This window comes from Monodelphis domestica, chromosome 4 (genome assembly GCF_027887165.1).
Source record: "Monodelphis domestica isolate mMonDom1 chromosome 4, mMonDom1.pri, whole genome shotgun sequence".
NCBI lineage: Eukaryota > Metazoa > Chordata > Mammalia > Didelphimorphia > Didelphidae > Monodelphis > Monodelphis domestica.
Genome location: NC_077230.1, coordinates 191383307 through 191409803, shown reverse-complemented (window position 1 = coordinate 191409803; position 26497 = coordinate 191383307). Strand labels below are relative to the sequence as shown.

The 26497-nt window shown below is 39.4% G+C and overlaps 1 protein-coding gene across 20 annotated transcripts in view; it reads left to right on the top strand.

Annotated features, from left to right (window-relative positions):
- The window catches only part of TTN (titin), a 327039-nt gene that overhangs the window by 267547 nt on the left and 32995 nt on the right, over positions 1-26497 (top strand). For all 20 annotated transcript variants that reach the window (XM_056794077.1, XM_056794076.1, XM_056794075.1 and 17 more), the window contains 15 exons: positions 333-632; positions 747-1034; positions 1652-1948; positions 2032-2334; positions 2459-2764; positions 3806-4093; positions 4190-4480; positions 4575-4862; positions 5073-5660; positions 5748-5852; positions 6349-6546; positions 6657-6953; positions 7407-7994; positions 8086-8388; positions 8526-25631. In XM_056794077.1, the coding sequence (XP_056650055.1) occupies positions 333-632; positions 747-1034; positions 1652-1948; positions 2032-2334; positions 2459-2764; positions 3806-4093; positions 4190-4480; positions 4575-4862; positions 5073-5660; positions 5748-5852; positions 6349-6546; positions 6657-6953; positions 7407-7994; positions 8086-8388; positions 8526-25631 (21546 nt within the window). The remainder of the gene's footprint in view (positions 1-332; positions 633-746; positions 1035-1651; positions 1949-2031; positions 2335-2458; positions 2765-3805; positions 4094-4189; positions 4481-4574; positions 4863-5072; positions 5661-5747; positions 5853-6348; positions 6547-6656; positions 6954-7406; positions 7995-8085; positions 8389-8525; positions 25632-26497) is intronic.

Sequence of the window (26497 nt, the reverse complement as noted above, 5' to 3'; positions counted from 1 at the left end):
CAAAAATTTTCAGATAGAAATATTATCCTGGTGAGCTATTTAAAAGCTATATGTAAAGCTGAGGTACCAAACTTACAGCAGGTAGGCCAGCAAAAATTTGAGATGCTGCCATTGGGAAATGTTTAATAAAAGAAGTTAAAAGTACAATAAATATAAATAATATTAACTAAATTTAATTAATTAATTGATAATATTTGTGATTTTCTAAGTCCATATGTGGCCAGCAAGAATTCCTGTTTCTGCTTGAATTTTATGTAACAGATATAAATTATAGTTATTTCATATTACTTAACACATGAAAAAATGATGATCACTTGTCTTTTGGGTTTTAGATCCTCCTGGGAAACCTGAAGTTATTGATGTTTCCAAGAATAGTGTATCTCTTATCTGGGCTCGACCAAAGCATGATGGAGGGAGCAAAATCATTGGATATTTTGTTGAAGCTTGCAAGCTCCCTGGAGATAAATGGGTACGATGCAATACCACACCTCACCAAATTCCTCAAGAAGAGTATACAGCTACTGGTTTGGAAGAGAATGCTCAATATCAATTTAGAGCCATTGCCAAGACTGCTGTAAACATCAGCCAACCTTCTGAGCCTTCTGATCCTGTGACCATCCTAGCAGAAAATGGTAAGATTCCATTCCCAAAGACTGGGTATCTCACCTATATTTCTACCTATCCTGTTATTATTATTGTGGAGGGTGACATATTTGATTCTATATGGATTGTCTTTTCCTTTTCAGTTCCTCCAAGAATAGAATTGAGTGTGGCAATGAAATCTTTACTCACTGTGAAAGCTGGAACTAATGTTTGCCTGGATGCTAGTGTTTTTGGTAAACCCATGCCAACAATTTCATGGAAGAAAGATGGAATACCTATAAAAGCATCTGATGTCATAAAGATGGCAACCAAACGGAATCTTTGCACTTTGGAATTGTTCTGTGTAAATAGAAAGGATTCAGGAGATTATACTATTACTGCTGAAAACTCAAGTGGTTCCAAATCAGCCACTATCAAGCTAAAAGTATTAGGTAATTCAATTCAATATTTATTAATCACTTAATACTGTGACAGCTCTAGGATACAATGGCAAAAATGTGATTCCCTCCTCTCAATTTACTTTTCTATTGGGTGGAAGGGAAAATAAAACATATGCATTGATAAATAATTTGAGAAGGAAAAGAGCATTCACAACTGGTGAAAATCAAAGAAGCTTTGACAGAACGAGCCATGACCTAAACTTTGAGGGAAGATCAGAGTTCTGAGGAGAGATAAAAATGGAATAAATTCCAGGCCCAATAAAAGTAATATTTTATTCACTAAAATGATGTAAATATCAGCCAAAAGATGGGCCAAAGCATCACAAATGGAAAATTATATATAATTTTAAAATTATGCAAATCCATATAATCCCAATTGTAGAATCAAAAAAAGTTAGAGCTGGAAAAGACTTTAGAGCTCATAATTTATCCCAATCCCCTTGTTTGCAAATGACAGAGAAATTAGGTAACTTGCCCCAGGTCACAGAATTAGTTTTTAGTAGTCAGAGTTAGAACCAAAACTACTGGTCAAGGGCTTTTTCTTTCATGCCATACTGATTCTTTTAATTAAGACAAAGGATTTGATTATATCTTCTTGTATCTTTCAGATAAGCCTGGTCCTCCAGCATCTGTTAAAATCAATCGAATGTATGCCGATCGTGCAATGCTTTCTTGGGAGCCCCCCCTTGAAGATGGAGGCTCAGAAATTACTAACTACATTGTTGATAAGCGTGAGACAAGCAGGCCTAATTGGGCACAAGTCTCTCCCAATGTTCCTATTACCAGTTGCAGTGTGGAGAAACTAATAGAAGGTCATGAATACCAGTTCCGAATTTGTGCTGAAAATAAATATGGTGTTGGAGATCCAATTTTGACTGAACCAGCAATTGCTAAAAATCCATATGGTAATAATATTTTATATGAGCATTACATTTTATTTAAGATATTTTAAAAACATGAAGCTAATTTCTCAAATGAATCTTTACAGACCCACCTGGACGTTGTGATCCTCCTGTAATTAGCAATGTAATGAAAGATCACATGACAGTAAGCTGGAAACCACCAGCAGATGATGGTGGTTCACCCATCACTGGCTATTTGCTGGAGAAGCGGGAAACCCAAGCAGTCAATTGGACTAAGGTCAACAGGAAACCTATTATAGAAAGAACTATAAAAGCAACAGGTCTCCAAGAAGGAACTGAGTATGAATTCCGTGTTACAGCTATAAATAAAGCTGGACCTGGCAAGCCTAGTGATGCCTCTAAAGCAGTATATGCTCAAGATCCTCTATGTAAGTTTCACTGGAAGAATAACACATCCACTTCTATATGTCTTTTGCCTATAAATTGTTTCAGGAACACAAGAAGGGTTTCTTAATCAGTACTACTTCTCCTTTTCCTTTTTTTTATTATTAGATCCACCTGGCCCACCAGCCTTCCCCAAAGTTTATGATACTACCCGAAGCTCTGTGAGTCTTTCTTGGGGTAAACCAGCATATGACGGTGGTAGCCCTATTATTGGTTATTTAGTTGAGGTGAAGAGAGCTGACTCTGACAACTGGGTGAGGTGTAACTTACCAGAGAATCTAAAGAAAACACGCTTTGATGTTACTGGCCTTATGGAAAATACAGAATATCAATTCCGTGTGTATGCTGTCAATAAGATTGGCTACAGTGATCCCAGTGATGTGCCTGACAAACATATTCCCAAGGACATCTTAAGTAAGTGCTAATGGGAAAAAAGAAAAAATGACTAAGTTAACACATTTTTAGAAATAAAGACCATTAAGGTTTTGAAATACTTATATGCTTCAGTATCAAAAATTCTATAAATATGTTTTGAGAGATGGTTTAGCAAGGCATATTTCTGTAGTAGCCAGCCAAGAATTTTCAGTGTGATTAATGTGTGGTTAATATGGATAACTTATTTGTAGCTGTGGGGAGATTCCATAGTTTGGACAGAAGATTTGGTTTAAGGATATTTACCCTAATAAGAAAGAGATCTTTTAAAAAATTATTTTAGAGAATTCAGTCAATTACTCTTTTCACCTATTCTTTATTTCTGTTTCAGCCAACTACTACATTCTTTAGCAATCCACTTTCTCTCCCTTTAGTCTTCTCCAAATATTAATTTTCTCAATCATTTTTTCTTTTTTTTCTTTTAAGTAACTTGGTAATATGTTATAGTACTCAATCTGCCTGCCTAAATAATTAATTCTAAAGAACAGCAGAATATGAATGATAATTATAGGTAAATTATAGAATATTATCTTCTTTAGAGTTGGATGGAATGAGAACTTTTAAGACTAGGATGAAAATTAAGAAAAACATATCAATTCTCTTTTAATAAAAATAGGTTTTATACTATTACACATGTAAAAACTATATCAGATTGCTTGTCACTTCAGGGAGTGGGGAGGGAAGGGAGAAAGGGAGAGAATTTGGTTCAGATGTAAGAAAAATAAAGGTTAAAATTATTTTTTTCATGTAATTGAGGAAAAAATCAAATATTAAAAATAGGGGTAGTGATCATATATAGGAAACAAGGAGTGAGTATTCCTATAGACAAGAGGAATTCTTGAACCACAAAAATTACTGATGCATTAAACAGACTGGTACTATAAAAGTTATATAAATAAAGGATGGATGATGTTTGGGAAGAAAAATAACATAGATTAAGGGGATATAAGAAGTAGGTTACTGAATTGTTAAAAGAGTTTTTATATATTTAATGCTTTTACCCTTCACCCTGAAAAAAAACAGTTCCACCTGAGGGAGATCTTGATGCTGACTTGAGAAAAACACTCATATTACGGGCTGGAGTTACAATGAGACTTTATGTACCAGTAAGAGGACGTCCACCTCCAAAGATAACATGGTCTAAGCCAAATGTCAACCTAAGAGAGAGGATAGGATTGGACATCAAGTCAACAGACTTTGATACTTTCTTGCGCTGTGAAAATGTGAATAAATATGATGCTGGAAAATATATCTTGACCCTTGAAAACAGCTGTGGTAAAAAGGAATATACTATTGTTGTGAAAGTACTTGGTAAGTATGGGCATAAAATAAGAAAAGTAATAGTAAATCATTATATATTTTTTTTCTTTGGAATGCTTAAGTACATCTTCATTTTATATTATCCAGATACTCCAGGACCACCAGTCAATGTTATTGTTAAAGAGGTATCCAAAGATTCTGCTTATGTTACTTGGGATCCTCCCATTATTGATGGTGGTAGCCCTATCATAAACTATGTTGTTGAAAAACGTGATGCAGAGAGAAAGTCATGGTCCACAGTGACAACTGAATGCTCTAAAACAAGTTTCCGAGTATCTAATTTGGAAGAAGGAAAGTCCTATTTCTTCAGAATTTTTGCTGAAAATGAATATGGTATTGGTGATCCTGGAGAAACACGGGATGCTGTGAAAGCTTCTGGTGAGGAAATTTTATATTATTCAATATAGTTGTGAATGGCATTGTTAACTTAATGACTGGAATCTTAGACTTACCAGATTTTTTGTGTGTTTAGAAACCCCTGGACCAGTTGTAGATCTGAAAGTTACATCTGTAACTAAGTCATCATGTAGTATAAGCTGGAAAAAGCCTCGCAGTGATGGTGGAAGCCGAATTACTGGATATATAGTGGACTTCATGACTGAAGAAAACAAGTGGCAACGAGTCATGAAGGCATTAAACCTTCACTATTCTACAAAAGATTTGACAGAAGGAAAAGAATACACTTTCAGAGTAAGAGCTGAGAATGAAAATGGAGAGGGAACTCCAAGTGAAATCACTGTTGTGGCAAAGGATGATGTTGGTAAGCACTTTTCTTACACATACATTATCTTTTTATTTTCATCAACAACATTGTGTTTAAAAATTGTTCTTATTCATTGGTTGATATATTTGTTAGTAATTGGTAGATTTTTTTTAGTCATTGGTAATTCTTTTTAGAATCATATTAGTTAGAGGAAGACAAAACTATTTAAGCTCAAAAAAATACTCATTTATCCATGCTCTTTTACAGTGGCTCCTGATCTTGATTTGAAAGAGTTGCCTGATTTGTGCTACTTGGCTAAAGAAAACAGCAATTTCCGTCTTAAGATCCCCATAAAAGGCAAGCCTACACCATCAGTAACGTGGAAGAAAGGTGAAGACCCCCTATCAACTGACACAAGAGTTAGTGTTGAGTCTACTGCAGTTAATACAACTCTGGTGGTATATGATTGCCAAAAGTCTGATGCTGGGAAATATACAATCACACTGAAGAACACTGCTGGCACTAAGGAAGGAACTCTGTCAATAAAGGTTGTTGGGAAGCCTGGCATCCCCACTGGACCAATCAAATTTGAGGAAGTCACAGCAGATGCCATTACATTAAAGTGGGGCCCTCCAAAGGATGATGGTGGTTCTGAAATAACCAACTACATCCTAGAGAAGAGAGATTCTGTAAACAACAAATGGGTCACATGTGCCTCAGCTGTCCAGAAAACTACTTTCAGAGTTACAAGACTTCATGAGGGAATGGAATATACTTTCCGAGTCAGTGCTGAAAATAAATATGGTGTAGGTGAGGGCCTTAAATCTGAGCCCATTGTCGCCAAACATCCATTTGGTATGTATCCTGAAAGTCATAAATCAAAATGCAAAAACTGGGTGTTTTTTCTTTATTATAAACTTATGTTATTCTATGTTTCTCTAGATGTGCCAGATGCCCCTCCACCCCCCAATATAGTGGATGTCAGACATGATTCTGTTGCTCTAACTTGGACAGATCCTAAAAAAACTGGTGGCTCACCAATCACAGGTACCATATTTGATTTTCTTATTGTTACCTTTGTTTTCAGTTTTTCACCCTACTGTGTCCTCCTAAATGATGTTAGATACAGATTCTTTGTAATATTACTGGCATGCAACTTTGACAACTCTATTATATTTTCTTTTCAGTACATCTTTAATATTCAGAATTTGCTATTAAAAAAACAATTCCCTGACAAATAACTTTTTATTTTGATATAAATATTTTTGTTAATTAAAACTTTTCATCAGAAGTTGCAATCATAATTCAAATATAATTCATATCCTAAAGGAAAAAACTTTACCTGAACATAACTCTCTGTTTCATACACAGTCAAGCAAACATAATCTGGATAATTATGCAACTATTGACAGTAATGAGCAATTGCCTGATTAGCATGTGCATGTCTAGGATTTATAAACAAAACCCAATTTGAAAATGTTAATCATGAGACTGCATTGATATTTTCCATTAGGATTAAAAATACCATCTTCTTCTTTAATAGGGTATCATATTGAATTCAAGGAGAGGAACAGTCTTATGTGGAAGAGAGCTAATAAGACACCCATAAGAATGAAAGACTTCAAAGTAACAGGACTAACTGAAGGTCTTGAATATGAATTTAGAGTTATGGCAATCAATTTGGCTGGAGTTGGCAAACCAAGTCTGCCATCTGAGCCAGTTGTGGCACTTGATCCAATTGGTAAGTAATTCTGAAAGGGGAAAATGCCTAGCTTTGTATGCTTCATGAAAATGCACTGACATCTGTTTGAGCTTGGCTTTATTTTGTTTTGTTTTACTTTTTTCTTCTAGATCCTCCTGGAAAACCTGAGGTGATTAATGTCACAAGGAATTCAGTGACTCTCATTTGGACTGAACCTAAATATGATGGTGGTCATAAATTGACTGGATACATAGTAGAGAAACGGGACCTTCCTTCAAAGTCTTGGATGAAAGCAAACCATGTTAATGTTCCAGACTGTGCCTATACTGTAACTGATCTTGTTGAGGGTGGAAAATATGAATTCAGAATTAGAGCCAAGAACACTGCAGGAGCTATCAGTCCTCCATCAGAAAGCACAGGAACTATTATTTGCAAGGATGAATATGGTACGTCTTAGTTTTTTTTTTCTTTGTTTATACTTGTTTGTCTTTGGTTCAGTTCTGAGATTTCATGAATGTAAGTAATGCTTGGTTTGGAAACTCCACTCATAAATCAACAATTCATATGTGACATATTCTAGGGAGTTACCTGAAGCTTTGAGAACTTAAGGGGCTTGACCACAGTTTCCAAAACCTATGGGTGGGGGAGACTTACACTTCCAGGAGCTAAGATGGTAGAGTAAGAAAGAAATGCTCCAAGCTCTCCCAAACCCAACTCTCTCCAAACAGCAGCACAAAAAAAAAAAGTCTGGGTGGGCCTTGAAGCAGTTTTCCTGACTTTAAAACCATCTCTCCTTTATATACTCTTATTCCTCATTTAAATTATATAAAATAATCAAAATAACCTAAAACATCTTTCTGTGTCTTTATTCTGACTTAAAAAAATGTGTTCTCTTACAGAGGCACCATCCATTGTACTTGATCCTACCATAAAAGATGGCTTAACAGTTAAAGCAGGAGATACCATTGTTTTGAATGCCATAAGCATTCTTGGCAAACCGCTTCCAAAATCAAGTTGGTCCAAAGCAGGAAAAGACTTTAGGCCATCAGACATTGTCCAGATTAGTTCAACTCCAACATCTTCTATGCTCAGTGTTAAATATGCCTCCAGAAAAGATGCAGGAGAATATACAATCACTGCCAGTAATCCTTTTGGAACAAAGGAGGAGCATGTACGTGTGACAGTTCTGGATGTTCCTGGCCCACCAGGACCTATTGAAATCAGCAATGTCTCTGCTGAAAAAGCTACCCTCACATGGACACCCCCATTGGAAGATGGAGGTTCACCAATTAAGTCCTATGTTCTTGAAAAAAGAGAAACCAGCCGGCTTTTATGGACAGTTGTTTCTGAAGATATTCAATCTTGTCGGCATGTGGTGACCAAGCTGATCCAAGGAAATGAATACCTCTTCCGTGTCTCAGCTGTGAATCAGTATGGAAAGGGTGAACCTGTGCAATCAGAACCAGTCAAAATGGTGGACAGATTTGGTAAGTAAAAATACTTAAGAAGTTGATCACTTGAAAATTTAGAGAAGTTTGTTTGTACCTGTGTTTTTCATAAATTCTTCTTCCTTTTCAGGCCCCCCTGGCCCTCCTGGCAAGCCAGAAGTATCAAATGTGACTAAAAACACTGCCACTGTCAGTTGGAAAAGACCAATTGATGATGGTGGTTGTGAAATCACAGGATACCATGTGGAAAGGAGAGAAAAGAAAGGTCTTCGATGGGTGCGAGCAACAAAGACCCCTGTGTCTGATCTCAGATGCAAAGTGACAGGACTTCAAGAAGGAAATACATATGAATTCCGTGTTAGTGCAGAAAATAGAGCAGGAATTGGCCCACCAAGTGATGTTTCAAATTCAGTACTGATGAAAGATGCTGCATGTTAGTATTTTTCTTTATCATATGGTATCATCTTCAGAGTGCTAAATGTTAAATTATTATCAATTTTAAAAATATAGTTAATTATTAAATATTTAAAGGCAAACTAACGTGTTTTTGTTTCCATATTGATTTTGCAGATCCACCAGGACCACCTTCAAATGCACGAGTGACTGATACTACAAAGAAATCTGCTTCTTTAGCTTGGGGCAAACCACATTATGATGGTGGACTTGAAATCACAGGCTATATAGTGGAGCATCAAAAAGAAGGAGATGAGGCCTGGATAAAAGACACAACAGGAACTGCTCTCAGGATCACAGAATTTGTTGTTCCTGATCTTCAAACAAAAGAAAAATATAATTTCAGAATTTTTGCCATGAATGATGCAGGCATTGGAGAGCCAGCATTGATTCCAAATGTTGAAATCATAGAACGTGAATTGGCACCTGATTTTGAATTAGATGTAGAGCTTCGACGAACACTTGTTGTGAGAGCAGGGCTAAGTATTAGAATATTTGTACCGATTAAAGGCCGTCCAGCTCCTGAAGTCACTTGGACAAAAGATGGCATAGACCTTAAAACACGGGCCAACATTGAAAACACTGAATCCTTCACTCTTCTGATTATTCCAGAGTGTAATAGATATGATACTGGCAAATTTGTGATGACTATCGAAAATGCTGCTGGTAAGAAAAGTGGCTTTGTCAATGTCAAGGTCTTGGATACACCTGGGCCTGTGCTCAATCTGAGGCCCACCGAGATCACAAAGGACAGTGTCACCCTGCACTGGGACCTTCCTCTCATCGACGGGGGCTCTCGTATAACAAACTACATCGTAGAAAAACGAGAAGCTACACGGAAATCATATTCTACAGCCACAACCAAGTGCCATAAGTGTACCTATAAAGTGACTGGCTTATCGGAAGGGTGTGAATATTTCTTCAGAGTGATGGCAGAAAATGAATATGGAGTTGGTGAACCCACAGAAACCACAGAGCCTGTGAGGGCCTCAGAGGCACCATCACCACCAGATAGCCTTAATATCATGGACATCACTAAGAGCACTGTCAGCCTGGCATGGCCTAAACCAAAACATGATGGAGGCAGTAAAATCACTGGCTATGTGATTGAAGCCCAGAGAAAAGGCTCTGACCAATGGACTCACATCACAACTGTAAAGGGATTAGAATGTGTGGTAAAGAACTTAACAGAAGGGGAAGAGTATACTTTCCAAGTTATGGCAGTGAATAGTGCTGGGAGAAGTGCCCCAAGAGAGAGCAGGCCAGTCATTGTTAAGGAGCAGACGATGCTTCCAGAATTGGATCTTCGTGGCATTTACCAGAAACTGGTCATTGCCAGAGCTGGTGAGAATATCAAGGTTGAGATTCCAGTGCTTGGTCGACCTAAACCAACTGTCACATGGAAAAAAGGAGACCAACTTCTTAAACAAACCCAAAGGGTTAATTTTGAAAATACTGCCACTTCAACCATACTAAATATCAATGAATGTACAAGAAGCGATAGTGGGCCTTACCCACTAACAGCAAAGAACATTGTGGGGGAAGTTGGAGATATCATCACCATTCAGGTGCATGACATCCCAGGCCCACCAACTGGACCGATCAAGTTTGATGAAGTTTCATCTGATTTTGTAACTTTCTCTTGGGAACCTCCAGAGAATGATGGAGGAGTACCCATCAGCAACTATGTTGTTGAAATGCGTCAAACTGACAGTACCACATGGGTTGAATTAGCAACTACTGTAATACGTACTACCTATAAAGCAACTCGCCTTACTACTGGAGTAGAATATCAGTTCCGTGTAAAAGCTCAAAACAGATATGGAGTTGGACCAGGCATCACCTCGGCATCTGTTGTTGCCAACTATCCGTTTAAAGTCCCTGGGCCTCCTGGTACTCCTCAGGTCACTGCAGTCACTAAAGAATCGATAACCATTAGCTGGCATGAGCCTCTAACGGATGGCGGAAGTCCCATTTTAGGATATCACGTTGAAAGAAAAGAAAGAAATGGTATTCTCTGGCAAACTGTGAGTAAAGCATTGGTGCCAGGGAACATATTTAAATCAAGTGGCCTAACAGATGGCATTGCTTATGAGTTCCGAGTAATTGCAGAAAATATGGCTGGGAAAAGCAAACCAAGCAAGCCATCTGAACCTACACTTGCCTTAGACCCTATTGACCCACCTGGGAAGCCAATTCCTCTCAATATCACCAGACATACCGTAACACTTAAATGGGCTAAACCTGAATATACTGGAGGATTCAAGATCACTAGCTACATTGTTGAAAAAAGAGATCTGCCCAATGGTCGTTGGCTGAAAGCGAACTTCAGCAATATTTTGGAGAATGAATTCACGGTCAGTGGCTTAACAGAGGATGCCGCATATGAATTCCGTGTGATTGCCAAGAACGCTGCTGGTGCTATAAGTCCGCCATCTGAGCCTTCAGATGCCATAACCTGCAGGGATGACATTGAAGCACCAAGGATCATGGTAGATGTTAAGTACAAAGACACACTCACATTAAAAGCAGGTGAAGTATTTAAGCTTGAAGCAGATGTTTCTGGTCGCCCACCACCAACAATGGAATGGACCAAAGATGGAAAGGAACTTGAAGGCACAGCAAAATTAGAAATAAAAACAGCAGATTTCTCCACAAATCTGGTTAACAAAGATTCATCAAGAAGGGATAGTGGGGCCTATGTCCTAACAGCTACTAATCCTGGTGGTTTTGCCAAACACATTTTTAATGTTAAAGTTCTTGATAGACCAGGCCCACCTGAAGGACCTTTGGCTGTGACTGAAGTTACTTCAGAAAAGTGTGTTTTATCATGGTTACCTCCACGAGATGATGGAGGTGCTAGTATTGACTACTATGTAGTACAAAAGCGTGAAACCAGCAGATTGGCATGGACAAATGTAGCCTCTGATGTACAACTAACAAAACTAAAGGTTACCAAATTATTGAAAGGCAATGAATATGTGTTCCGTGTTATGGCTGTTAATAAATATGGGGTAGGAGAGCCCCTCGAATCAGAACCTGTCCTTGCAGTAAACCCATATGGACCCCCAGATCCACCCAAAAATCCTGAAGTTACAGCTATAACTAAGGACTCTATGGTTGTCTGCTGGGGACATCCTGATTCTGATGGTGGAAGTGAAATTATCAATTACATTGTAGAACGCCGAGATAAATCTGGGCAACGTTGGGTGAAATGCAACAAAAGAGCTGTCACTGACTTGAGATTTAAGGTATCTGGACTGACTGAAGGACATGAGTATGAGTACAGGATCATGGCTGAAAATGCTGCTGGCATTAGTGCACCAAGTGCTACTAGTCCATTTTATAAAGCTTGTGATACTGTGTTTAAGCCTGGTCCACCAGGAAATCCACGTGTGCTAGATACAAGCAGATCATCAATTTCAATTGCTTGGAATAAACCAATCTATGATGGTGGCTCAGAAATCACAGGGTATATGGTTGAGATAGCACTACCTGAAGAAGATGAGTGGAAGATTGTCACTCCACCCGCAGGACTCAAGGCAACCTCTTATACTATCACCAACCTCAAAGAAAATCAGGAATATAAAATCCGTATCTATGCCATGAATTCTGAAGGAATTGGTGAACCTGCGCTTGTTCCTGGAACTCCAAAGGCTGAGGAAAGGATGCTGCCTCCAGAGATTGAACTGGATGCTGACCTCCGTAAAGTTGTCACAATAAGGGCTTGCTGTACCCTGAGACTGTTTGTTCCTATAAAGGGAAGACCAGCACCAGAAGTGAAATGGGCAAGAGAACATGGAGAATCTTTAGATAAAGCTAGCATTGAATCAACAAGTTCTTATACCTTGCTTATTGTTGGAAATGTCAACAGATTTGATAGTGGCAAATATATGCTAACTGTAGAAAACAGCTCAGGTAGCAAAACAGCATTTGTCAATGTCAGAGTACTTGATACACCAGGACCACCCCAGGATTTGAAAATCAAAGAAGTCACTAAATCATCAGTCACACTAACTTGGGAACCTCCACTCTTAGATGGGGGCTCCAAGATAAAGAACTACATTGTTGAAAAGCGTGAATCCACAAGAAAAGCATATTCAACTGTTGCAACAAATTGCCATAAGACCTCCTGGAAAGTAGACCAACTTCAAGAAGGTTGCAATTATTATTTTAGAGTTCTGGCAGAAAATGAATATGGAATTGGACTCCCCGCTGAAACTGCAGAATCTGTGAAAGTATCAGAAAGACCACTTCCTCCAGGAAAGATAACTTTGCTAGATGTCACCAGAAATAGTGTGTCACTCTCTTGGGAGAAACCAGAGCATGATGGAGGAAGTAGAATTCTAGGCTACATTGTGGAGATGCAGAGCAAAGGCAGTGATAAGTGGGCAACCTGTGCCACAGTCAAAGTCACAGAAGCCACAATCACTGGGTTGATTCAGGGTGAAGAGTATTCATTCCGAGTTTCAGCCCAGAATGAAAAGGGAATCAGTGATCCTCGGCAACTTAGCGTGCCAGTCATTGCCAAAGATCTTGTCATCCCACCAGCCTTCAAACTGTTATTTAACACTTTCACAGTGCTAGCAGGTGAAGACTTAAAAGTTGATGTCCCATTTATTGGACGTCCAACTCCAACTGTGACCTGGCACAAAGATGATCTGCCTCTGAAACAGACTACTAGAGTCAATGCAGAAAGCACAGAAAATAACACACTGTTGACAATAAAGGAAGCCTGCCGGGAAGATGTTGGACATTATATGGTTAAACTTGCAAACTCAGCAGGTGAAGCCACTGAAATCCTTAATATAATTGTTCTTGACAAACCAGGGCCTCCTACTGGACCAGTTAAAATGGATGAGGTAACTGCAGATAGTATTACTCTGTCCTGGGAACCCCCAAAATATGACGGTGGAAGTTCCATCAATAATTATATTGTAGAGAAAAGGGATACTTCTACAACTACTTGGCAAATTGTGTCAGCCACTGTTGCAAGAACGACAATAAAAGCCTGCCGTCTGAAGACTGGATGTGAATATCAGTTCAGAATTGCAGCTGAAAACAGATATGGAAAAAGTACTTATCTCACTTCAGAGCCTATTGTAGCCCAATATCCATTCAAAGTTCCTGGACCTCCAGGAACACCTTTTGTGACAACTTCTTCCAAAGACTCTATGGAGGTACAATGGAATGAGCCAGTCAATGATGGTGGTAGCAAAGTTATTGGCTATCATTTAGAGCGTAAAGAGAGAAATAGCATCCTCTGGGTAAAGTTGAACAAAACACCTATTCCACAGACCAAGTTTAAAACAACTGGCCTTGAAGAAGGAATTGAATATGAATTTAGAGTCTGTGCAGAAAACATTGTGGGTATTGGCAAGCCTAGTAAAGTGTCTGAGTGCTATGTAGCTCGTGATCCATGCGATCCACCAGGTCGGCCAGAAGCAATCATTGTCACAAGGAACTCTGTGACACTTCAGTGGAAGAAACCTACCTATGATGGTGGAAGCAAAATCACTGGCTATATCGTTGAGAAGAAAGAGTTACCAGATGGCCGCTGGATGAAGGCCAGTTTTACTAATATTATTGAAACTCAGTTTGAAGTAACTGGCCTAGTTGAAAATCAGAGATATGAGTTCCGGGTTATAGCACGAAATGCGGCAGGAGTATTTAGTGAACCATCTGAAAGCACAGGAGCAATCACAGCAAGAGATGAAGTAGACCCTCCACGTATAAGTATGGATCCAAAATATAAAGACACAATTGTAGTCCACGCTGGTGAGTCATTCAGGATTGAAGCCGATGTTTATGGCAAACCAGTACCAACCATTCAGTGGACAAAAGGTGATCAGGAACTTTCAAACACTGCCCATTTGGAAATAAAAAGTACCGATTTTGCCACCTGCCTCAATGTAAAGGAAGCAGCTCGTGTTGATAGTGGTAATTATGTACTGAAAGCAAAAAATGTTGCTGGAGAGAGATCAGTTACTGTTAATGTCAAAGTTCTTGATAGGCCAGGACCACCTGAAGGACCTGTTGTTGTGTCTGGAGTTACTGCTGAAAAATGCACATTAGCTTGGAAGCCCCCACTCCAAGATGGTGGTAGTGATATCATAAACTACATCGTGGAAAGAAGAGAAACCAGTCGTTTAGTTTGGACTATAGTTGATGCCAATGTGCAAACACTTAGTTGCAAAGTGACTAAACTTCTAGAAGGAAATGAATATATTTTCCGTATAATGGCTGTAAACAAATATGGTGTTGGTGAACCTCTTGAATCTGAGCCAGTCATGGCCAAGAACCCATTTGTTGTGCCAGATGCACCAAAGGCACCAGAAGTTACTACAGTGACCAAAGACTCAATGATTGTTGTATGGGAAAGGCCCGCATCTGATGGTGGCAGTGAAATTCTTGGTTACGTCCTTGAAAAACGGGATAAGGAAGGCATCCGATGGACAAGATGCCATAAGCGTCTGATTGGGGAATTGCGTTTAAGAGTAACTGGACTTATAGAAAACCATGATTATGAATTTAGAGTCTCAGCTGAAAATGCTGCTGGTCTCAGTGAACCAAGTCCACCTTCTGCTTACCAAAAAGCTTGTGATCCTATTTATAAGCCAGGACCACCAAATAACCCCAAAGTCACTGATGTTACACGGTCCTCAGTTTTCCTCTCATGGAGCAAACCAGTTTATGATGGTGGCAGTGAAATCCAAGGATACATTGTTGAAAAATGTGATGTGAGTGTTGGGGAATGGACAATGTGTACTCCACCTACTGGAATCAAGAAAACAAATATAGAGGTAGAAAAGTTATTGGAAAAACATGAGTACAATTTCCGCATCTGTGCTGTTAATAAAGCTGGAGTTGGAGAGCATGCTGATGTACCTGGACCTATTTTAGTTGAGGAAAAATTGGAAGCACCAGACATTGATCTCGATCTTGAATTAAGGAAAGTGATAAACATAAGAGCAGGTGGTTCCTTAAGATTATTTGTTCCCATTAGAGGTCGCCCTGCACCAGAAGTTAAGTGGGGAAAGATGGATGGTGAAATCCGGGATGCAGCTCTAATTGATGTCACTTCCAGCTTCACCTCTCTTGTCCTTGAAAATGTGAACAGATATGATAGTGGAAAATACACTCTCACCTTGGAAAATAGTAGTGGAACAAAGTCTGCCTTTGTCACTGTGAGAGTCTTAGATACACCAAGTCCACCTATTAACCTTAAAGTAACTGAAATCACTAAAGACTCAGTATCAATCACATGGGAACCACCTTTGTTGGATGGAGGATCCAAAATAAAAAATTATATAGTTGAGAAACGTGAAGCTACAAGGAAGTCTTATGCTGCTGTTGTAACAAACTGCCATAAGAATTCGTGGAAAATAGATCAACTTCAAGAAGGCTGCAGTTACTACTTTAGAGTCACTGCTGAAAATGAATATGGTATTGGCCTTCCTGCCCGCACTGCTGACCCAATTAAAGTTGCTGAAGTTCCACAACCTCCAGGAAAAATCACAGTGGATGATGTCACCAGAAACAGTGTTTCTCTAAGCTGGACAAAGCCAGAGCATGATGGTGGCAGCAAAATTATACAATATATTGTTGAAATGCAAGCTAAGCACAGTGACAAATGGTCAGAGTGTGCCCGTGTTAAGAACCTGGAAGCAGTAATTACTAACTTAACCCAAGGAGAAGAATATCTATTTAGAGTTGTTGCTGTGAATGAAAAGGGAAGAAGTGATCCTAGGTCCCTTGCTGTTCCAGTAATTGCCAAAGATCTGGTTATTGAGCCAGATGTAAGACCTGCATTCAACAGTTATAGTATCCAGGTTGGTCAGGATTTGAAGATAGAAGTACCAATTTCTGGACGTCCTAAGCCTGCCATTACCTGGACAAAAGATGGCCAACCACTAAAACAGACAACAAGGCTTAATGTTACTGATTTGCCAGACCTTACTGTGCTTAGCATTAAAGAAACCCACAAGGAAGATGGTGGAATGTATGGGATCACAGTTGCTAATGTTGTTGGACAGAAATCTGCATCCATTGAAATTATAACTCTAGATAAGCCTGATCCACCAAGAGGTCCTGTGAAATTTGATGAAGTCAGTGCTGAAAGTATCACATTGTCTTGGAATCCTCCACTATATACAGGTGGTTGCCAAATCACTAACTATATTGTTCAGAAGAGAGATACAACCTCTACAGTATGGGAACTTGTTTCTGGTACAGTTGCAAGAACAACCTTAAAAGTAACTAAGCTGAAAACCGGCACAGAATACCAATTCAGAATATTTGCTGAAAACAGATATGGACAAAGTTTTGCCTTAGAATCTGATCCTGTTGTAGCCCAATATCCCTACAAAGAGCCAGGCCCTCCTGGCACACCATTTGTTAATGCCATTTCTAAAGATTCTATGGTTGTGCAGTGGCATGAACCAATTAATAATGGGGGCAGTCCAGTCATTGGTTACCACCTTGAAAGAAAGGAAAGAAACAGTATTTTGTGGACAAAGGTCAACAAAACTATTATCCATGACACCCAGTTTAAGGCACTTAATCTTGAAGAAGGGATTGAATATGAATTCAGAGTGTATGCTGAAAATATTGTTGGCATAGGCAAAGCAAGCAAAAGTTCAGAATGTTATGTAGCCCGTGACCCCTGCGACCCCCCAGGAACTCCAGAAGCAGTCATGGTCAAAAGAAATGAAATTACTCTGCAGTGGACAAAGCCTGTGTATGACGGTGGAAGCATGATCACAGGCTATATTGTTGAAAAGCGAGATTTGCCTGAGGGTCGCTGGATGAAAGCCAGTTTCACAAATGTCATTGAAACCCAATTCACTGTCACTGGCCTTACTGAAAATGAAAAGTATGAATTCAGAGTTATTGCAAAGAATGCTGCAGGTGCAGTCAGTAAGCCCTCTGACAGCACTGGAGCTATAACAGCCAAAGATGAAGTTGAACTTCCAAGAATTTCCATGGATCCAAAATACAGAGACACAATTGTGGTCAATGCTGGAGAAACATTCAGACTTGAGGCTGATGTCTATGGAAAGCCCCTACCTACCATTGAGTGGTTGAAAGGAGATAAAGAAGTTGAAGAATCAGCTAGATGTGAAATAAAGAATACAGATTTCAAAGCACTTGTCATTATAAAAGATGCCATTAGAATTGATGGTGGACAGTATATTTTAAGAGCTTCCAATGTTGCAGGTTCTAAGTCATTCCCAGTAAATGTAAAAGTATTAGACAGACCAGGGCCTCCAGAAGGTCCTATTCAGGTAACTGGAGTGACTTCTGAAAAATGCTCATTAGCCTGGTCTCCACCCCTTCAAGATGGTGGCAGTGACATTTCTCACTACATTGTTGAAAAAAGAGAAACCAGCCGACTTGCTTGGACTGTCGTTGCTCCAGAAGTTGTAACTAATACTTTGAAAGTAACCAAACTTTTAGAAGGAAATGAATATATTTTCCGTGTAATGGCTGTTAACAAATATGGAGTCGGTGAGCCTTTGGAATCTGCACCAGTACTAATGAAAAATCCATTTGTGCTTCCTGGTCCACCAAAGAGTTTAGAAGTAACAAACATTGCCAAGGATTCCATGACAGTCTGCTGGAACCGTCCAGATAGTGATGGTGGAAGTGAGATTATTGGTTATATTGTAGAAAAAAGGGACAGAAGTGGCATAAGATGGATAAAATGTAATAAGAGGCGAATTACAGATTTGCGATTAAGAGTTACCGGCTTGACAGAAGATCATGAATATGAATTTAGAGTATCTGCAGAAAATGCTGCTGGAGTTGGAGAACCAAGTCAGGCTACAGTTTATTATAAGGCTTGTGATCCTGTATTCAAACCTGGCCCACCCACCAATGCCCACCTTGTAGATACTACCAAAAATTCAATTACACTTGCATGGAGCAAACCCATTTATGATGGTGGCAGTGAAATCCTGGGATACTTAGTAGAGATCTGTAAAGCAGATGAAGATGAATGGAAAGTAGTTACACCACAGACTGGCCTGAGAGTCACTCGATTTGAGATTTCAAAGCTTATTGAACATCAGGAATATAAGATACGGGTTTGTGCTCTCAATAAAGTTGGTTTAGGTGAACCTGCATCACTTCCTGGTACTGTGAAACCAGAAGATAAACTTGAGCCCCCTGAACTTGACCTTGACTCAGAATTGAGGAAAGGAATAGTAGTCAGAGCTGGTGGGTCTGCTAGAATTCACATTCCATTCAAAGGCAGGCCAACACCTGATATTACTTGGTCTAGAGAGGAAGGTGAATTTACTGATAAGGTTCAAATTGAAAAAGGCTTAAACTATACCCAGTTATCAATAGATAACTGTGATAGAAATGATGCTGGGAAATACATCCTTAAACTGGAAAATAGTAGTGGATCCAAATCTGCATTTGTTACTGTAAAAGTCCTAGATACTCCAGGACCTCCACAAAACTTGGCAGTTAAAGAAGTGAATAAAGATTCTGTCACACTGGTCTGGGAACCACCTCTCATTGATGGTGGTGCAAAGATTAAGAACTATGTAATCGACAAGCGAGAATCAACCCGAAAGGCATATGCTAACGTAAGTGCTAAATGCAACAAAACAAATTTCAAAGTTGAAAATCTTACTGAAGGAGCCATTTATTACTTCAGAGTTATGGCAGAAAATGAATTTGGAGTTGGTGTTCCAGTGGAAACTCTTGATGCCGTGAAAGCAGCTGAGCCTCCTTCACCACCTGGAAAGGTTACACTAACCGATGTGTCTCAAACCAGTGCATCACTTATGTGGGAGAAACCTGAACATGATGGAGGTAGCAGAGTTTTGGGATATGTGGTTGAAATGCAACCAAAAGGAACAGAAAAATGGAGTGTTGTTGCTGAATCCAAAGTTTGCAATGCAGTTATTTCTGGGCTGAGTTCTGGGCAGGAATATCAGTTCCGAGTCAAGGCTTATAATGAAAAAGGAAAAAGTGATCCAAGAGTCCTGGGTGTTCCTGTCATAGCTAGGGATTTGACTATACAACCAAGTTTTAAGTTGCCTTTTAACACATACAGTGTCCAGGCTGGAGAAGACCTTAAGATAGAAATACCAGTTATAGGTCGGCCTAGGCCTAAAGTTTCTTGGGTAAAAGATGGGGAGACTCTTAAACAGACAACTAGAGTAAATGTTGAAGAAACAGCTACATCAACTATTTTACACATTAAAGAAAGCAACAAAGATGACTTTGGAAAATACACGATAACAGCATCAAACAGTGCAGGCACAACAACAGAAGATCTTAGCATAATAGTTTTGGAAAAACCTGGACCACCAGTTGGACCTGTTCGCTTTGATGAAGTTAGTGCAGACTTTGTAGTCATATCCTGGGAACCACCCATATACACTGGTGGCTGTCAAATAAGCAATTATATTGTAGAGAAACGTGACACAACCACTACCACCTGGCAAATGGTATCAGCAACAGTTGCAAGAACAACAATTAAAATAACCAAACTTAAAACAGGCACTGAATATCAGTTCAGAATTTTTGCTGAAAACAGATATGGAATGAGTCCTTCACTAGATTCTAAACCAATTGTTGTACAATATCCATTTAAAGAGCCTGGGCCACCTGGAACTCCTTTTGTGACATCAATCTCAAAAGATCAAATGCTTGTACAGTGGCACGAGCCAGTCAATGATGGTGGGAGCAAAGTTATTGGCTACCATCTTGAACAGAAAGAAAAGAACAGCATTCTTTGGGTGAAATTAAACAAAATCCCCATTCAAGACACCAAGTTTAAAACAACTGGACTTGATGAAGGCCTTGAGTATGAGTTCAAAGTTTCTGCTGAAAATATTGTTGGCATTGGAAAACCTAGCAAAGTATCTGAATGCTTTGTTGCTCGTGATCCATGTGACCCACCTGGTCGCCCTGAAGCCATTGTTATTACAAGAAACTTTGTCACATTGAAATGGAAAAAACCTGCTTATGATGGTGGTAGCAAAATAACAGGCTATATTGTTGAAAAGAAAGATCTACCTGATGGTCGTTGGATGAAAGCCAGCTTTACCAATGTGCTAGAAACAGAATTTACAGTGAGTGGACTTGTAGAAGACCAAAGATATGAATTTAGAGTAATTGCAAGAAATGCAGCTGGAAACTTTAGTGAGCCTTCAGAAAGCACTGGTGCAATTACTGCTAGAGATGAAATTGATGCACCAAATGCTTCCTTGGACCCAAAATACAAAGATGTAATTGTTGTTCGTGCAGGAGAAACGTTTGTTCTGGAAGCTGACATCCGTGGTAAGCCTATACCTGATATTGTGTGGATAAAAGATGGAAAGGAGCTTGAGGAAGCAACAGCCAGAATGGAAATTAAATCTACTATACAAAAAACAACTCTTGTTGTCAAAGACTGCATAAGAACTGATGGTGGACAGTATATCTTAAAGCTCAGTAATGTTGGTGGTACAAAGTCTATACCAATAACTGTAAAAGTACTTGATAGGCCAGGGCCTCCTGAACCACCTCTGAAAGTTTCAGGAGTTACTGCAGAAAAATGTTACTTGGCATGGAACCCACCTCTTCAAGATGGTGGTGCTAATATTTCTCATTATATCATTGAGAAGAGAGAAACAAGCAGACTATCCTGGACCCAGGTTTCAAATGAAGTACAGGCCCTGAACTATAAAGTTACTAAACTTCTTCCCGGCAATGAGTATATTTTCCGTGTCATGGCTGTGAACAAATATGGAATTGGAGAGCCACTGGAATCTGAACCTGTCATAGCCTGTAATCCATACAAGCCACCAGGTCCTCCTTCAGTACCTGAAGTCTCAGCAATTACTAAAGATTCAATGATAGTAACATGGGCACGTCCAGTAGATGATGGTGGAGCTGAAATTGAGGGCTATATACTTGAAAAGCGTGACAAAGATGGCATCAGGTGGACCAAGTGCAATAAGAAAACACTAACAGATCTGCGATTCAGAGTGACTGGACTTACAGAAGGGCACTCCTATGAATTCAGAGTAGCAGCTGAAAATGCAGCTGGTTTGGGTGAATTTAGTGAGCCATCTGTTTTCTATCGTGCATGTGATGCCTTGTATCCACCAGGTCCACCAAGCAATCCTAAAGTAACAGATACATCAAGATCTTCAGTATCCCTGGCATGGAATAAGCCTATATATGATGGTGGTGCTCCTGTTAAGGGCTATGTTGTGGAAGTCAAGGAGGCTGCTGCTGATGAATGGACAACATGTACACCACCATCAGGACTACAAGGAAAGCAGTTCACTGTTACTAAACTTAAAGAGAATAGTGAGTATAACTTCCGCATATGTGCCATTAACTCAGAAGGTGTTGGTGAACCTGCAACCATACCTGGATCAGTTGTTGCTGCCGAAAGGATTGAGCCTCCTGAAATTGAACTTGATGCCGATCTAAGAAAGGTTGTCATTCTCCGTGCAAGTGCTACCCTGAGATTATTTGTTACCATCAAAGGCAGGCCAGAACCTGAAGTCAAATGGGAAAAAGCTGAAGGCACTCTTACTGAGAGAGCCCAGATTGAGGTCACCAGCTCCTATACAATGTTGGTTATTGATAATGTTACCAGATTTGACAGTGGTAGATATAACCTGACTCTAGAAAATAACAGTGGCTCCAAAACAGCTTTTGTTAATGTCAGAGTTCTGGATTCACCAAGCGCACCTGTGAATCTGACTGTGAGAGAAGTGAAGAAAGATTCAGTAACATTATCTTGGGAACCACCACTCATTGATGGTGGAGCTAAAATTACAAACTACATTGTTGAAAAACGAGAATCTACAAGAAAAGCATATGCCACAATTACAAACAACTGCACTAAGACCACTTTCAAAATTGAAAATCTCCAGGAAGGATGTACTTACTTCTTCCGTGTCTTGGCTTCCAATGAATATGGGATTGGTTTGCCAGCTGAAACAAAAGAACCAGTTAAAGTGTCTGAACCACCCCTCCCACCTGGAAGAGTTACTCTTGTTGATGTGACACGTAACACTGCTACCATTAAGTGGGAAAAACCAGAAAGTGATGGGGGCAGTAAAATTACTGGTTATGTAGTAGAAATGCAAACTAAAGGAAGTGAGAAATGGAGCACTTGCACACATGTAAAAACCCTAGAAGCCACTATATCTGGTCTGACTACTGGGGAAGAGTATACTTTTAGGGTGGCTGCAGTTAATGAAAAAGGGAAAAGTGACCCCAGACAGCTTGGAGTGCCAGTAGTTGCAAAAGATATTGAAATTAAGCCTTCAGTTGAGCTTCCTTTCAACACTTTCAATGTTAAGGCTGGAGACCAACTCAAGATCGATGTGCCATTTTCTGGGAGACCTGTGCCTACTGTAAGCTGGAAAAAAGATGGGCAAACCTTAAAAGAGACAACTAGAGTAAATGTTCAATCATCAAAGACAGTAACTTCATTAATTATCAAGGAAGCTTCAAGAGAAGATGTTGGAAAATATGAATTATCTGTTTCAAACAGTGCTGGAACTACAACTGTGTCTATTACTGTAATTGTCCTTGACAGACCAGGACCTCCAGGACCTATACATATTGATGAAGTTAGCTCTGACAATGTAACAATATCTTGGAATCCTCCAGAATATGATGGTGGCTGCCAAATTAGCAATTATATTGTTGAGAAAAGAGATACTACTTCTACAACATGGCAAGTAGTATCCCAAGCAGTTGCAAGGACATCCATTAAGATAATTCGCCTGACAACAGGAAGTGAATATCAGTTCCGTGTTTGTGCAGAGAACCGTTATGGTAAGAGTACTTATAGTGAATCATCGCCTGTCATTGCAGAATATCCATTCAGTCCCCCAGGTCCTCCTGGAACACCAAAAGTTGTACATGCCACCAAGTCCACCATGATTGTAAGTTGGCAAGTGCCAGTTAATGATGGAGGAAGCCAAGTAATTGGATATCACCTTGAACATAAAGAAAGAAGTAGTATTCTTTGGACAAAAGTAAACAAAACTCTCATTACTGACACACAGATGAAAGTTTCTGGTCTTGATGAAGGACTAATGTATGAGTATCGAGTATATGCTGAGAATATTGCAGGAATTGGTAAATGCAGTAAAGCATGTGAGCCAGTCCCTGCAAGAGATCCTTGTGATCCTCCTGGCCAACCAGAAGTTACAAATATTACTAGAAAATCAGTCTCACTTAAGTGGGCTAAACCTCGATATGATGGTGGAGCTAAAATCACAGGTTACCTCATTGAGCGCAGAGAACTGCCAGATGGGCGGTGGTTGAAATGCAACTTTACTAATGTACAAGAAACTTATTTTGAGGTAACTGAACTTACAGAAGATCAGCGTTATGAATTCCGTGTTTTTGCAAGGAATGCTGCTGACTCCGTTAGTGAGCCCTCTGAATCAACTGGACCTATTACAGTAAAAGATGATATTGAGGCCCCAAGAATAATGATGGATGTTAGATTCCGAGACATTATTGTAGTCAAAGCTGGAGAGGTCCTTAAAATCAATGCAGACATTTCAGGGCGACCTCTACCAGTAATTTCCTGGTCAAAGGATGGCAAGGAGATTGAAGAAAGAGCAAAGATTGAAATTGTTTCAACAGACAGCACAACTTTGTTAACAGTAAAGGACTGTGTGAGGCGAGACACTGGTCAATACGTGTTAACTCTCAAAAATGTTGCAGGAACTCGGTCTATGGCTGTTAACTGCAAGGTCCTTGATAGACCTGGGCCACCAGCAGGACCTCTAGAAATAAATGGCCTTACTGCTGAGAAATGTTCACTTTCCTGGGGACCTCCCCAAGAAGATGGTGGTGCAGATATTGACTATTATATTGTAGAAAAACGTGAGACAAGCCGACTTGCATGGACAATTTGTGAAGAAGAGTTAAGAACAACATCTTGTAAAGTAACCAAACTACTTAGAGGCAACGAATATATATTTAGAGTCATTGGTGTTAATAAATATGGTGTGGGTGAGCCCCTAGAGAGTGTGGCTGTAAAGGCACTTGATCCATTTACCATTCCTGATCCACCCACATCGTTGGAGATCACATCTGTGACCAAAGATTTCATGACCTTATGCTGGTCAAGACCTGAGAGTGATGGAGGTAGTGATATCTCTGGGTACATAATTGAACGTCGGGAGAAAAACAGCTTGCGATGGGTTCGTGTAAACAAAAAACCAGTTTATGATCTAAGAGTAAAATCAACAGGACTTCGGGAAGGATGTGAATACGAATATCGAGTCTATGCAGAAAATGCTGCTGGTCTGAGCCTTCCAAGTGAAACATCACCTTTGGTTCGAGCAGAAGATCCAGTCTTCTTACCTTCTCCTCCATCTAAACCTAAAATTGTGGACTCAGGAAAAACAAATATAACTATTGGCTGGATTAAGCCTTTGTTTGATGGAGGAGCCCCAGTTACTGGATACACAGTAGAATATAAGAAATCTGATGAAACAGACTGGTCAGTTGCTATCCAGAGCTTAAGGGGCACTGAATATACAGTAAGTGGATTAACATCCGGGACTGAATATGTCTTCAGAGTAAGATCAATAAATAAGGTTGGTGCTAGTGACCCAAGTGAGAGCTCAGATCCTCAGGTAGCTAAGGAAAGAGAAGAAGAACCTGTATTTGACCTTGACAGTGAGATGAAGAAGACATTGATTGTAAAGGCTGGTTCTTCATTTACAATGACTGTGCCTTTCCGAGGAAGACCAATACCTAATGTGATATGGAGTAAGCCAGATACTGATCTCCGAACTAGAGCTAGTATTGATTCTACAGACACCCGTACATCGCTTACCATTGAAAATGCCAACAGAAATGACTCTGGAAAATACACATTAACAATTCAGAATATTTTGAATGCTGCTTCATTGACTTTAGTTGTCAAAGTTCTTGATTCCCCTGGACCTCCAGCTAATATTAATGTTAAAGATGTAACCAAAGAATCTGCAGTGCTATCCTGGGATGTTCCTGAAAATGATGGTGGTGCTCCTGTGAAAAATTATCATATAGAAAAACGAGAGGCCAGTAAGAAAGCATGGGTCACTGTGACTAACAATTGCAATAGACTTTCCTACAAAGTGTCCAACCTGCAGGAGGGAGCAGTTTACTACTTCAGGGTCTCTGGAGAAAACGAGTTTGGTGTTGGTGTACCCACTGAAACCAAGGAAGGAGTAAAAATCACAGGTATGTTTCACTTAGAAGAAAGTAAGAGCACATGTAAAGGAATAATATGAATCCGTCTAAGTAGTTTTTGTTTTAGTTTGAGGATGATAAATTTAATTTATAAAAAATATGTAGTTCTATCTAGTATTTCTTCTGAAGTTTCCAAAATTCTGAATTTCCAATTGTATGAAAAATTTCATGGCTGGAAACATATCAGAAGATACACCAAGAATACTTACTTTTGGGGACAGCTGGATAGCTCAGTGGATTGAGAGCTAGACCTAGAGACAATAGGTCCAAGGCCCAAAATCTAGCCTCAGACACTTCCTAGCTGTGTGACCCTGGGCAAGTCACTTAATCCCCATTGCCTAGCCCTTACCACTCTTTTGCCTTGGAACCAATAAACAGTATTGATTAAAGAAGAAGATAAGGGTTAAAAACAAAAACAACAACTATTTAATTTAAATGTAGTTCTTTATATTAGGTATATAGGTTAACCACCACAATGCAGTTTGCATATAAAGTAGAAATATTTCTTACACTCTAGTCTCTCTGGTTTTTGTTTGTTTTTCTTTTAATTTGTACTCAAAAGTATTTATAAGTAAAGAAATGCTTATCATTTAAGTGTGAGAGTGGCTTACAATTAGATAACTATAGTTATCCTTAGCTGGCTGGGACAAAATTAGCCATTCTCAAATTAGTGAAGATAATAATAGCAGACATCTATGGAGTAGCTAAAATTTTTTAAAGTGCTTGTTGTGCATGATTCCTTTTGGGCCTCATTACTCTTTGAGGTAGTTATCAAATAAGGAAATTTGAGGCCCAGAGAGATTTGTCTGTAGTCATGACTACACCGTAAGACTGAAGTTTGGGTTTTCATTTCTCCA